We start from the raw sequence: 11830 nt of genomic DNA, 5'->3' as shown, positions 1-11830 counted from the left end.
TGCGAGCAACGAGGAGGTCTTCCGTCCGATTTTTAGAAGGTAAATCACGTCATCGACTTTAATTTTCGACAACAAAACATGATATGGAAATAGGAGTGAAGTACTAATGCTTACCTGTAATGCTTTTTATAAGTTCTCCTACGTTGCTTTTTTAAATACTTGCATTTCTTTCAATTGAAATAGACAAGATTAAACTTTTTTACCTCTGGCCCCTAATATCCCTAGTTAGGTAACGCATGAGAAAATCATTATATTGTAAGGATATATAAACGTATTATACCTAAAGTCTGTCCCAAGATATTTTTGCCACACATTCTCTTAAATTATTCGATATTTGTAAATATCTCTTGATTCAGACGATGTTCATTCGATAGTATGAAAAAATCCCAAGATTTCCCTTTTGAAACGCCCCCTCTAGCTTGTCAGGTTTCAATACACGGCTAAAAAAAAGAATGTTTACGGGGACTTTGCATTGCATCAGCCATTATAAAGCCCGGATGATAACTTTAAAAAATTGTGCTAGATATTCCGAAAGGTTTCCGAATTGAGGAAAGATGTAAACATTCCCCATTATAAATATCCGTAGGAAATCTGTTTTCGATCTTGTGAATGTTTACGAAAGAAAAAAGGTAATTTGTAAATGAAGTTTGACCCCTAGAAACGTTATTACCTAATTACGTAACACATGATAAAATCAATAGATTTCTTGGATACATAACAGTTGAGATCGACACAAAATTTAAAATTTTGTTTAATTCATGTGATTTTGAATGACAACAGTTGTGAATGGAATTGGAGATCATTGTGGAAAATAAGCAGGTATTGAAAATAATTAATGCACATGACCAGGCACATGACAAATAAAGTGTCTTACACATGTAAATCTTAATGTTAAAGCTGCTTGGTCCGATTTTCAATAAAATAATTGTACGCTTTTAAACGATGGTTATGCTCAGTATGTGTGCAATAATATACGTTGCAGTAGTTTTCCCTGTCAATTAAGCCATATTTCAATGAAAAAATTATGTACATGTTGAAACTCGTTGAATCCGGGTGTTGTTTATTACGGCATGCTGCCCAATCCGGCAACATTATTCAGCCCCTTGACATTTTCCCATCATTTTTGTTTAAAAAAAATTGGTGTAATCCGGATCCTATCTATTCTGTTAACCGGCGCAATGAAAAAGCCTACTGCTTATTATTAGTGAGAGTTATCTCCCGTAGTCCGTCCACTTATCGATCGATCGGCCTTCTGCGAGATATTAATGCTCAATTATTGACTAATTTTTCTGTCGTTGCTATTGATTTAAACAACTGTTAATATAGATCCAAAGAAGCAACTTTTTTCAGTTAATACCGTAAAGTCTTGTTATGAATTGCAATTGGATAATTAGATTATAGTTCACCCAATTTTTTTTCAGGCCGTGATTCAGGATACTGCGGGAGTAAGACTGCCGATATCGTTTGTTATCTCCGTTGCATGGCTACACGTACAGAGTTGCATATTATTCTGTCAAAATGCTCAATTTTTTTTTTATATAAAATTCTCATTTATATTAATATTTATCTATTGTTTCCCTGCATCAAAACAGTTCTCGCCATCAGGTATTTCTGCCACCTGTTGACTTGTTAATGTTTTGTTTAACAATTTACGGTTAAGTATGCACTTTTCAGGTAAATCGGATGTTTGAAAGATTATCAATAACGACGATTTAATTCAAGGATTTCCATCGTATGTATTCCGTTATGGATTTATTGTTTGAAAAAAAATATTTAAAATGAAAATTTGTACCGTAAATAAGATCGATGAAATCTAATATAATTCAGAACAATTGAACATTTTGCAAGAATACACGATCAGGACCTACTGCATTAAATACTAAAATTAATTTGCAACAATATCCTCTAAACCGGATGTTGCCTAATCAGGCCATTTGTTTTTCAGAACCACCCTCCGCCGGATTAGACAAGTTTTGTTGTGTATTCGCAAAATAATCGACATAAAAGGGTTTTGCGTTATTTCGCCGCGTGTTTAAACTGGCCCCTTACGTCGAAGCTAGTATGATTGTATTACGACTTTGACATCTTTTTTTTTATATAATCTATTATAACATATAAAATATACAGCATGACTTTTTAAACAAAAATAAAGCAGTGTACATTTGTTCATTAATAGTTTTGATGTTTACGTTGTTTATAAGCATTGCAAATAAACTCAATCATTCGGAGGATGAAACCCAACGGTTTCCTTTTTTAAACATTCCAATGATGTATTTTGGGGGGTTTTTGTATGCCCCAAATTTATTTTTATTTACTTTGAATATTTCTAACGTTGAAAGGAGAGCACTTCCGTTTAAATACGTCTATAAATTTGTAAGATTATTCATTAGGTTTGCAAGGAAAATTATTTGATACTGTAATGGCCGACAAATCGGAACATGCAGCTTGAAGAAATTTCTCAACTTATTATACCTCGAACGTTATTTCAAATCAGGCACCAAACAATGAAGGGAAATGGAAATATTCGGCGGATCCAAATGTTAAAATATTCTTATGATAAAAATTGGTATTTATGGCAAACAGATTAATCATTTTTTATCTCTTAAAGTTATAATTGCACCTGTGTTTTGTATCCATCTCTTTTAAACTCTTTGTAGCCAAATCTGTCAAAATTCGTGGTCGTTTCACCCTCTTGTTGCAACCCCAAACCCCGCTGAAATGTTCACAATCGATGCGCTGATGAACGAAAGACTCGACTAGAAAAACTTGCTGCATGGGCCGTCTAACATTATTAATTTTAATGATGAATTCAGAAACTTTTACATTTCAAAAAGTGTCATTTTTTGTTAAGTTACAGGAACATTGTCATTCATGCACATAAAAATTTGTACAAATTAAGTTATAAGTTATTCAACCAGTGTTTGAAATTTGAGACCGTTCTTGAAATATTTGGGAAAGAAATTTTAGGGGTCATCCTTTCATCTTCTTATCGGGCCCGTGTAACAAATTTGAGCCATTTCCAAATAAATGTGTGCACAAAATCGTTAATAAAAGAATGCAGGTAACGGGAGCTTTTAACACGGGAGCAGTGAGTGCTTTAAAACTCATATTTACATGTATTAATTTACCTTGTAAAATTATCAGTCATAGGCGTTAGATAACAGATATTGCCTGATTGGTGAATTTGATTTGCCTATTGACTCCATGACATCTACAATTTCGCTTGAATAAACGTACACATTTTAAAAAAAATTGTATACAACACTGGCGTCGGAAGCAAATTGAAAGTGGGGGGGAGGGGGGGGGGGCTAGACTAATCCTCTGAAATATTGAGAAAAAAGTAATTCCCAAAATCATGGAAATCCTAATCCGGGGGGGGGGGGGGGGGCTGGACTGAATCTGAATCCAACTTCTCAGCCTTTCAAGGTATATTTAGGAACAATAATCTTTCCTGCGAGAAAAAGTGGGGGGGGGGGGGGCTGAACCCTCTATCAGGCTATGTTTGTAATGGTTAGGTATAACTTTGCAAAAAAAGTGGGGGGGGGGGGGGGGGGGAGGGGGCTAAGCCCCCCCTAGCCCCCCCGGTTCCGACGCCTATGTATAAGCATGTACTCCAATCAGGTGTTGTACTTTACAGAACGTTTTTTACGCGATCGCCGAGCGCTTCTTTTTGGGGAAGAACAGTCCTAATCAGACAGCAAATACATAATACAGCATACAGACGCTTTTATTAACATAATTATATATAATTTATGAATAAACTATTTAAGTGTGCTTGAATATGCAAATTTTAGAGCCAATTCGATTTGTATTAGACAATTAATCTACTAAGTCTAGTGTTCGCTACTCGATCTTCAACTGTCCGAATACAGTCAAAACTTTTACAATGAATGTACATGTACATTACATTTTTAAAACTCACATATTCTTTCAGAATCAAAAAAAAATTAGTTTATAAATGAATAAAATCAGCAATGAGTTTGCTTTTTAATGAATCTGACTACCACTGAGAAGAGGTTATACCAATATTGTGACCCTTATTATTTTACGGCCTGAATGTAAATAAAACCTCAACTTGTTTAAAAATGGTTTGTTTTATCGTGCCCGTACCTACCGCAAGCATGTAACATTGGACTTCTTAAGCTGCCTTATCTCGAACGCTTTTTAAATATATTTCAACTTTTACTTACTACATCCTGCTTAACTCTCTCTCTCTCTCTCTCTCATAACTCATAAAAATTCTAATATTTTGTTAGCCAAATGAAGTATCACATTATTATAGATATGTGAATATAGCCTATATTTTGTTGAAATTGGTAGTGTAATGCATTTAATTCTCAGCAGCAAAATGTCACAAACGAACACAAGTGAATTTATTTACATTTCAAATCATACGACTGTAAAACGTACAATTGTATTATATTCATTGATGGCAGCTTTTTTTCCCCTTTATTATACGAACTATGATTTAAATCAATGGTTTGATGCATCGTTAACCAATATAATTGGAAATGAAAATAACAACGAATCAATGGGCATTGGAATGTGTGATAACGTATAAACACGAGAAGCATGTGTCCTACAGTGAATCGGCTGTCCACTAGCGCGGCATCTCCTCGGCCCGTGTTATGAAAATGTACACTCAACGTGGTGGGTTTGAACTGTTAACGTTTGCAGTTTGATAACTGAATTTTATTTTCCAACAATACAACTGTTTCATGACATAGACAAGAACACAAAGAACGCCTTTTTTTCAATGACAGCCATACTATCTATTTTTTTTTTAATTACGAGAGCAAAACAGCAATACTTCGTAGTTAATAATATAGTCTTTTTTTTATTTACTCTTTAATATCGTTAAAATCTGAATTAATTGTGTTTGCAGCTACATAAATAAACCCGTGTGTGCATTACAACAATGCGTATATCTTGTGTATTGGATAACGGCAGACCGCTCGCTAGTCCAGCCGCGACCTATTTTCTCGGCCACGGGCAAGGATCGGATACGTATAATTGTTTACATACATGAAGCTCGGAATACAGCTAGCAAGATTTTAAATGCGACTCAAATACATTGCATAGAAGCAATTCTTATACACATAATATATTTCCCTAGAAAAGAATTAAACTGTTTAAACACTTTCCGAATGCAAGCTAGTACACTGTCTATGGTATTAGGTAAAGGTATAATCTTTTCTATTTACTATTAAAATCAATAAAATCGGAAGTTTTGTGTTTGCAGCTACATAAAAAACCCATGTGTGCATTACAGCAAGACGCAAATCTTGTGTATTAGATAACGGCAGACCGCTCGCTAGTCCATTCGTGACCCATTTCCTCGGCTGCGGCAAGGGATCGGATACGTAATTGTTAACATACACAGTTCGGTATACAGCTAGATTTTAAATGCGACTCAAATGCATTGCATAGAAACAGTTCTTTTATCCATAATGTGTTTCACTAGAAAATAACTAAAATGTTTAAACACTTTCCGTGTGTAAACCGGTACCCTTTATGTCAGTTATACGCACAAATACCCCGTTTATTTGTCAAATAAAACACAAATACATGGTAACAAGTCTGGCTTTTTACACTCATATTACGCAATACCCGAACAAAATATTATTGTAACGACATTAATAAGATCATAATGAACAACTTTTGCCGCGACAGCCAGATCGAAATCTTAACCGCTTTTGAGTTATAAAGTGAAAACTTTGAAGGGTTCTAGGTCCTTAATTTGAGGGGCCAGACCCTTTTTCTAGGAGTCAAACAAAAGATCTTGTAAATATAAATTTTTGTTCTTCTACATGTCTTAACAAAATATTTGTGAGAAAAAAGATAATCTAAGAAAACCAAGCAAAATCACAACGCTTTTTTCATCTCATTTTTCGAGCCCTACCGAGCTTTAGCGCCTTTTGTGCCTGAAATTTATTAATGCCTTATTACATATCTACAATCTTTTGTCTATCATTCCTGAAATTTTGAACTTAATATCTTTTATAGTTTTTGATAACTCTCTTGGACAAGCCGACACTCTGAAAATCAAGAAAACGTCGATATTTCAAAAAAGGAAATGACGTCATCAACCAAAAAAATTTCCGATCAAGTTTAAACTAATGTCAATAAGATCTGCAAATTTTATTAAAATCGATCAAACAGTTTTCGAGTAATCGCTGACACAAAATCGGTAAGAAAAAAAAAGGAGAAGAATGAGAAAAAAAAACCGAAGAAAAACAATAAGGTCTTCCTTTGGAAACGGAAGACCTTAATAAGAAATTTGAAAATTTTTCAGAATAATAGTAAGGTTTTCCGCCGGGAGCGGAAAACCTTAATAAATGAGCATTTCCTCTTCCATGGAACCAAACCGGACACATACAAAAAGATTCTGTCTCAGGGGCTGGATTTTCGCATGGCGGGTGAAAAAGGAATGTTCGGCCAGGGAGTTTATCTTGCAGAAAGTTCCACGAAAGCTGACCAATACACGGGTAAGGCAACACAGAGAGATTTAAAAAAAAAGAGGGTATATTTTGTTATGTAATATATCTCATGTTCATATTTAGTTCATCGGGTCGTAGTAAATACAAAATGTATAACACAGCATATCTGCGGCATCATTTTATTGCAAAACCGCAAATGATGCTCGTCTATGGATTGTGCTTTGGATTTGCTGAATATCTCTTTTTTTGTTTTACTATTATCATTTTATTTTCAGACGACAAATCAGCGAGAAGTAGAAAAGAAAAGGGAATGTTTTTGGTCAGATCATGTCTGGGAAAAATTCATCTCGCCAAAACAGCCAACAAACTCCAGAGGCCGCCGTGCTTTCAAAGCGGATGTGAATCGGACGCCTGTGAACATTCTGAGCGCCAGCGCTGTGACAGCGTGGTCGGTGACGGGAGCTGGATCTTTCGAGAGTTTGTGACGTATAACCACCATCAGAATTACCCAGAATACCTCATCACTTACAAAAGAGTGTAGTGTTGCGGAAACACAAATGCACACACGCACGATTTTCGAAGATTTTCAATGATATAAAAAGGTTTGTTGATAGATATTTACGTGCATTCACTTGGGTGTATGTTTGATGAACAGATATTGTGTTTTTTATTTCGTTGGGCGTTAATTTCTGGAGAAAAGTTTAACCAACAATAAAACAAATTAGGCCACCACATATTATACTGATTTCACATTAATTTTTTGTATGAATGTTGTAATATAAAGCTTGCAAAGTTTACAATACATGCAAACTGTAAAATATTTTTACATTTCCCCTTGTGTTTGTATTTTACTTCCATGAATGTAACATGGGTTACATGTACAAAAATATTACCTGTACTTGTTTGCATTTATTATGTCTTTTTTATTTAAAACTAAATATAATATATTTGTGATTTTGTGAGTCGTTGCATAAAAATCTATTTGCAGTGAATATTCTGAATGGATCTACGTCTAAAATATATCAGATTTATTTATTTGTATGTAATAATTGAAAGCATGTGTGTTTATATTTAGTTGCTATGCATGTTGTATCCTCCACTAGTATATATAATAGTATTTCTGTCTTGTCGCCTAGAGGCCATTTTTAATACGTAGATCCATTCAGTTCCTTTTTCAACCCACTTTACATTTGTACAGTTATATTTAGATATATTTATTTGTAAGTAATAATTTAAAGCATGTTTGTTTATATTTACATGATATGCGTGTTGTATCCTTCACTAGTATATAGAATAGTATTTCTTTATAGAAAAATCTATCGTGTCGCCTAGATGCTATTTTTAACACGTAGAACCATTCAGTTTCTTTTTAACCCAGTTTACATTTGTACAGTTATATTTAATTCATAAAAAAATCAATAAAAAATTGTTTTTACATTTGTTGAATGATTGCGCATTTCATATTTTGAGACTTACTCTTTATTAGCAATAATTGTGAACTTTGAAAATATGTGGGTTTTTCCATAAAATCTATAGACCAGTTGAAATATAACGAAGTCCAGGACTGTTTTACCTTGTGATTCAATTTTCAACCAGCAATAATCAAAACAAAGAAGTGCACACACATAAATTTAAGTTTTTTATTAATTTTTCCTAAAATAATTTTCTTATTCTAAAGTTATATATACTTGTCACTTTTCAAAATGTAATCGTCTCTGAAATCATACAGATTACTTGAAAGGTCTCGATGGTTGTTGCCTATTTTAGACTGTATTGGTCTCTTTTTGAATAAAAGCTCAAAATGAAAATAGAGAAAATATCCAACTTTAAAATGTATAGATTTTTTTTCTTTACTAAATAACAGTTCAAAGCTAAAAAAAATCATATCTTAAAATTTTACATACATGTCGATCAGGGGCCCGTTTCTCAAACAAGCCTACGTCCAGGCGTAAGCATAGTCCAGACTAAATCAGGGACTAAACATCAAAACCAGACTAAGTTGCGTTTCACAAAAAGGCGGAAACTTAGTCGGGACTAAATTTGTCTTTAAATCTACACCTGCTAATGGGTAGGCGTAAGTCCTTAGTTTGTACACAAAAATGGCGAGCGTTTTGTTTCTAAGGCAAAATAAACAGAAATTTTCAATTCTGGGATTGTTTAACATATTATTAAGGAAACATTCACATTTATTGAGATATTTGCTCATGTACATATAACTTTTTTATAAAAAAAAAACAAAACACCCCCCCCCCCCCCAAAGAAAACCCCTTTTGTTCGATAACTTTCCTTTTTCTAAATATATTAAGATTAAATCAATTTGATAAATAATGGGCTCAAGTTACTAAACGTATGTAATAAACATTACTACTCGGTATACCCCGATAACTAATATACACACAATAATTAAAAAGATGCCTTAATTCTTAATAATACATGTATTCCACAACAATAGCTCCGAGTTCATGCATCGTATAGCTGAATACAAGCATGGATTGATAATTGATTTTTAAATCAATACTCAGTAAGCGAGTTCTGAGACCATTTTAATGTTTCTAATAAAATTTGAACCCATGAAACGAAACTGATTTCAAAACATTGAGAATACATCTTTAATAGGTTTACAGTTGTAATCTGTGCTTGTGTGTATTTGTATGTTTCTTGCCTTTTTTACGAAAAATTTTACAACACGTTTGCATTATTTACAAATTTAACTAGCTAGTCATACTTATAATATATACAAATGTATACCCCAAATAACTCAAAGCAAATCGGGAAAAAGTAGGACTCAAACGTACTTGTTAGATCTAAAACCGCCCTAAATATCTTCTCCGGGGGAGGGGGATAGGGGATTTTTAAGATTTCTTTTCCATTAAACTTTAAGAAACCATTCGCTCATAAAACATTCTTCAAATAGGGAGGGGGTTCTTAGATTATTGCTTTTATATCTATATTTTAATCAAGACTATATACTGTATACTGGAATACTTTCGTCCTGTATAATCTTCACCCTTCTACACTTGCAAACAATTTCGCTCTGTCGAGAATTCTCCGAGTCACAGTTGTGTTTCTAGTTACTTAAAATAATATTAGGCATTGAAATTCTTAAATTCTTAAAATCGCCTGCTGACAACGAGGGTGAAATGGTTGAAAATTAAACGGGGGCCCTTGTATAAAATATATATTACTTTCAACACCCTCCAAAAAAAACCCAAAACAAAACAAGCAATTAATTAAACAAAAAACAGGAAAAAGGGTACAGGAGACTCTGGCCTCATATGTTGTTATTTATTGTGTGGATATTTGTAGAAAATATCTTTCAAAACTTTTATCATTTGAATCGCAGAAAATCAAGAATCGTTTCCATGTCATTGTCTACATTCTGTCTAAATTCCTACAATATTGGAACAGAGGATGGAATTTTTCTTTCTTTCTGTTTGTAGACATGGACAAGGTTCATATATTAATTTCAGTAGGTTGCTGTTTAAATCATAGCCATATTATTCAGTGATTTAATTTTTAAAAAAAGTATACAGCCTTATCCCAGCAGCTGAAAGTGTCTAAGTATCTATATGAAGAATGACTGATCATTCATTCATAAGCAGGCATTTCTACTGTACTCTGTCCCTGCATTCTAATATTTTCAATTTTACACGAATATTGGAGTTAATTCCTATGCATTGTTTCGTACATGATCAATTTAGCACAATTGTGCTTCAATATCGTCTGAGATGAATTCAATTGTCTTGAATTTGGTTTTTGCAACCTCTTATGTCTGCCCCTTTCATATCACCTGTATTTTCTCTAAAATTTCATTATGTCAAGAAGTGTATAGGCATTTATTCTTTTTTTTAATTAACATTAACTGTTATGGACAATTTTAACTTGTTGCAATATAATCATAGCCACAAAGTAAAACAAAATACGATGTGCGCATGCTTAGTACTCAGCGGAGATGTCTTAGTTCTTCGACATTTAAACCCTAACTTACGCCTCTTTCAGAAACGCAACTTAGACCCGACTAATTATTGGCGTAACTTTGTTAGTCGGACTAACTTAGGCCCAAATTTACGCCTTTTTGAGAAACGGACCCCAGATGTTTAAAAACTGTAAAAGGAATATCAAACATTTACTTATCAGAGTAACAGGGAGTTTTCCTGTAAATCAAACTTTGTTTCATTCTATGTTATTGCATAAATTACAATTGAAATGCCCAACAAGAGTAAATCAAAAATCCATGGCTTATATGTTCATTTTGGAGCTAAAATATTTAGAATTTTCCTTAAAAGGACTTGGACGCGATTTGACTTCAAATTTTAAATTTTGTTTTTCAATTTTCAATGTTTATACTGAAAAATATAGAAGTTTATCATGCTATGTCAAAATTTGAAAAGTCAAATATCAAGTTATAAGCAAGATACAGAGTTCATAATTCTTTGTTTTGTAAACAGAGCTCAAATATTGTCATTTTTTTTACATTTGTGTTGTATTGGTGTACGTTTCACTCAAATGTATCATTCTTTTGTTGATAATAGTATTGATGAAGATATTGAATTAGTTTAAATTGTTTTTTACATGTCCAAGACATGGTAATTCTCTACATTCCATTTTTGTAAACAACTATATGACTCGAGCTTTGTTTACATAACAATCAAATCTTACCTCTGTATCTCGCTTGTAACTTGACTTTAACATTCAATATTTTGGTCAATCATTTAAAATGCACCAGTAAACCATTTTATACTTAAAAAATAAAAATAAAATGTTTGATCTCAAATGGTGTTCAAGTCCTTTTAAAATAGCATGCAAAATGTATTTGAATGCTTATGAATAAAGTTGAATTATATATTTTCAATTGAAAACTTTATTGCTAGCGCTCTCGAGCGCTAGCAACTATCTTAGTCTTTTTCAATGGAATACTCATGCTCGACTCCATAGTAGGGGATTCTGGGAATACTGACTACTACTGTAGATAAACTGTGCCATTTGAATTTCGTTTTATCATCTTCACATGAAGTTTTGTGTTTATTGTAAATGTCAAAATGTAACTGTAGCTTAATTAGGTCTTATAACGCAAAGTTATTCTGAATATTATGATAAATAGCTAGATTTATTTTAAATTCCGACAGACTCGGAAAACAACCAAAATATATTTTTTCCGAGCTTGCCGGAAAGGCCCGAGAAGATACGATTGCTACAAAACAGTACCAATGGTTCTAGAAATTTTTTACCTTAAAATTGAAATTACAGTAGATACATAATGATTCAGGCACAGTAAATGAGCTATGGCATTGCCGATGTGAAGCCCACTCTAGATCCACAACCCTACTCTAGCCCGGCACAACCCCCACTACATCACTGTGCCTTCCTATATATTGTTAATTAATTGATTC

The 11830-nt window shown here is 33.3% G+C and overlaps 1 protein-coding gene across 1 annotated transcript; it reads left to right on the top strand.

Annotated features, from left to right (window-relative positions):
• The first annotated feature begins 6341 nt into the window (after positions 1-6341).
• LOC128186512 (poly [ADP-ribose] polymerase tankyrase-like) lies at positions 6342-7813 on the top strand. Its single transcript, XM_052856302.1, has 2 exons — positions 6342-6488; positions 6716-7813. Exons 1-2 carry the CDS (start codon positions 6413-6415, stop codon positions 6979-6981), a joined length of 342 nt encoding a protein of 113 aa, XP_052712262.1. The 5' UTR covers positions 6342-6412; the 3' UTR covers positions 6982-7813.
• The last annotated feature ends 4017 nt before the right edge of the window (positions 7814-11830 follow it).

Source organism: Crassostrea angulata, chromosome 6 (genome assembly GCF_025612915.1).
Source record: "Crassostrea angulata isolate pt1a10 chromosome 6, ASM2561291v2, whole genome shotgun sequence".
Classification (NCBI taxonomy): domain Eukaryota; kingdom Metazoa; phylum Mollusca; class Bivalvia; order Ostreida; family Ostreidae; genus Magallana; species Magallana angulata.
Note: the sequence above shows the minus strand (reverse complement) of the source record. Positions and strands in the feature narration are given on the sequence as shown.

Excerpts from the sequence above, each read along its gene's own strand:
- LOC128186512 (XM_052856302.1), top strand. The coding sequence starts at position 6,413 with ATGGCGGGTGAAAAAGGAATGTTCGGCCAGGGAGTTTATCTTGCAGAA. Across the intron at positions 6,489-6,715 it reads GAAAGCTGACCAATACACGG|ACGACAAATCAGCGAGAAGT; the intron begins GTAAGGCAACAC and ends TTTTATTTTCAG.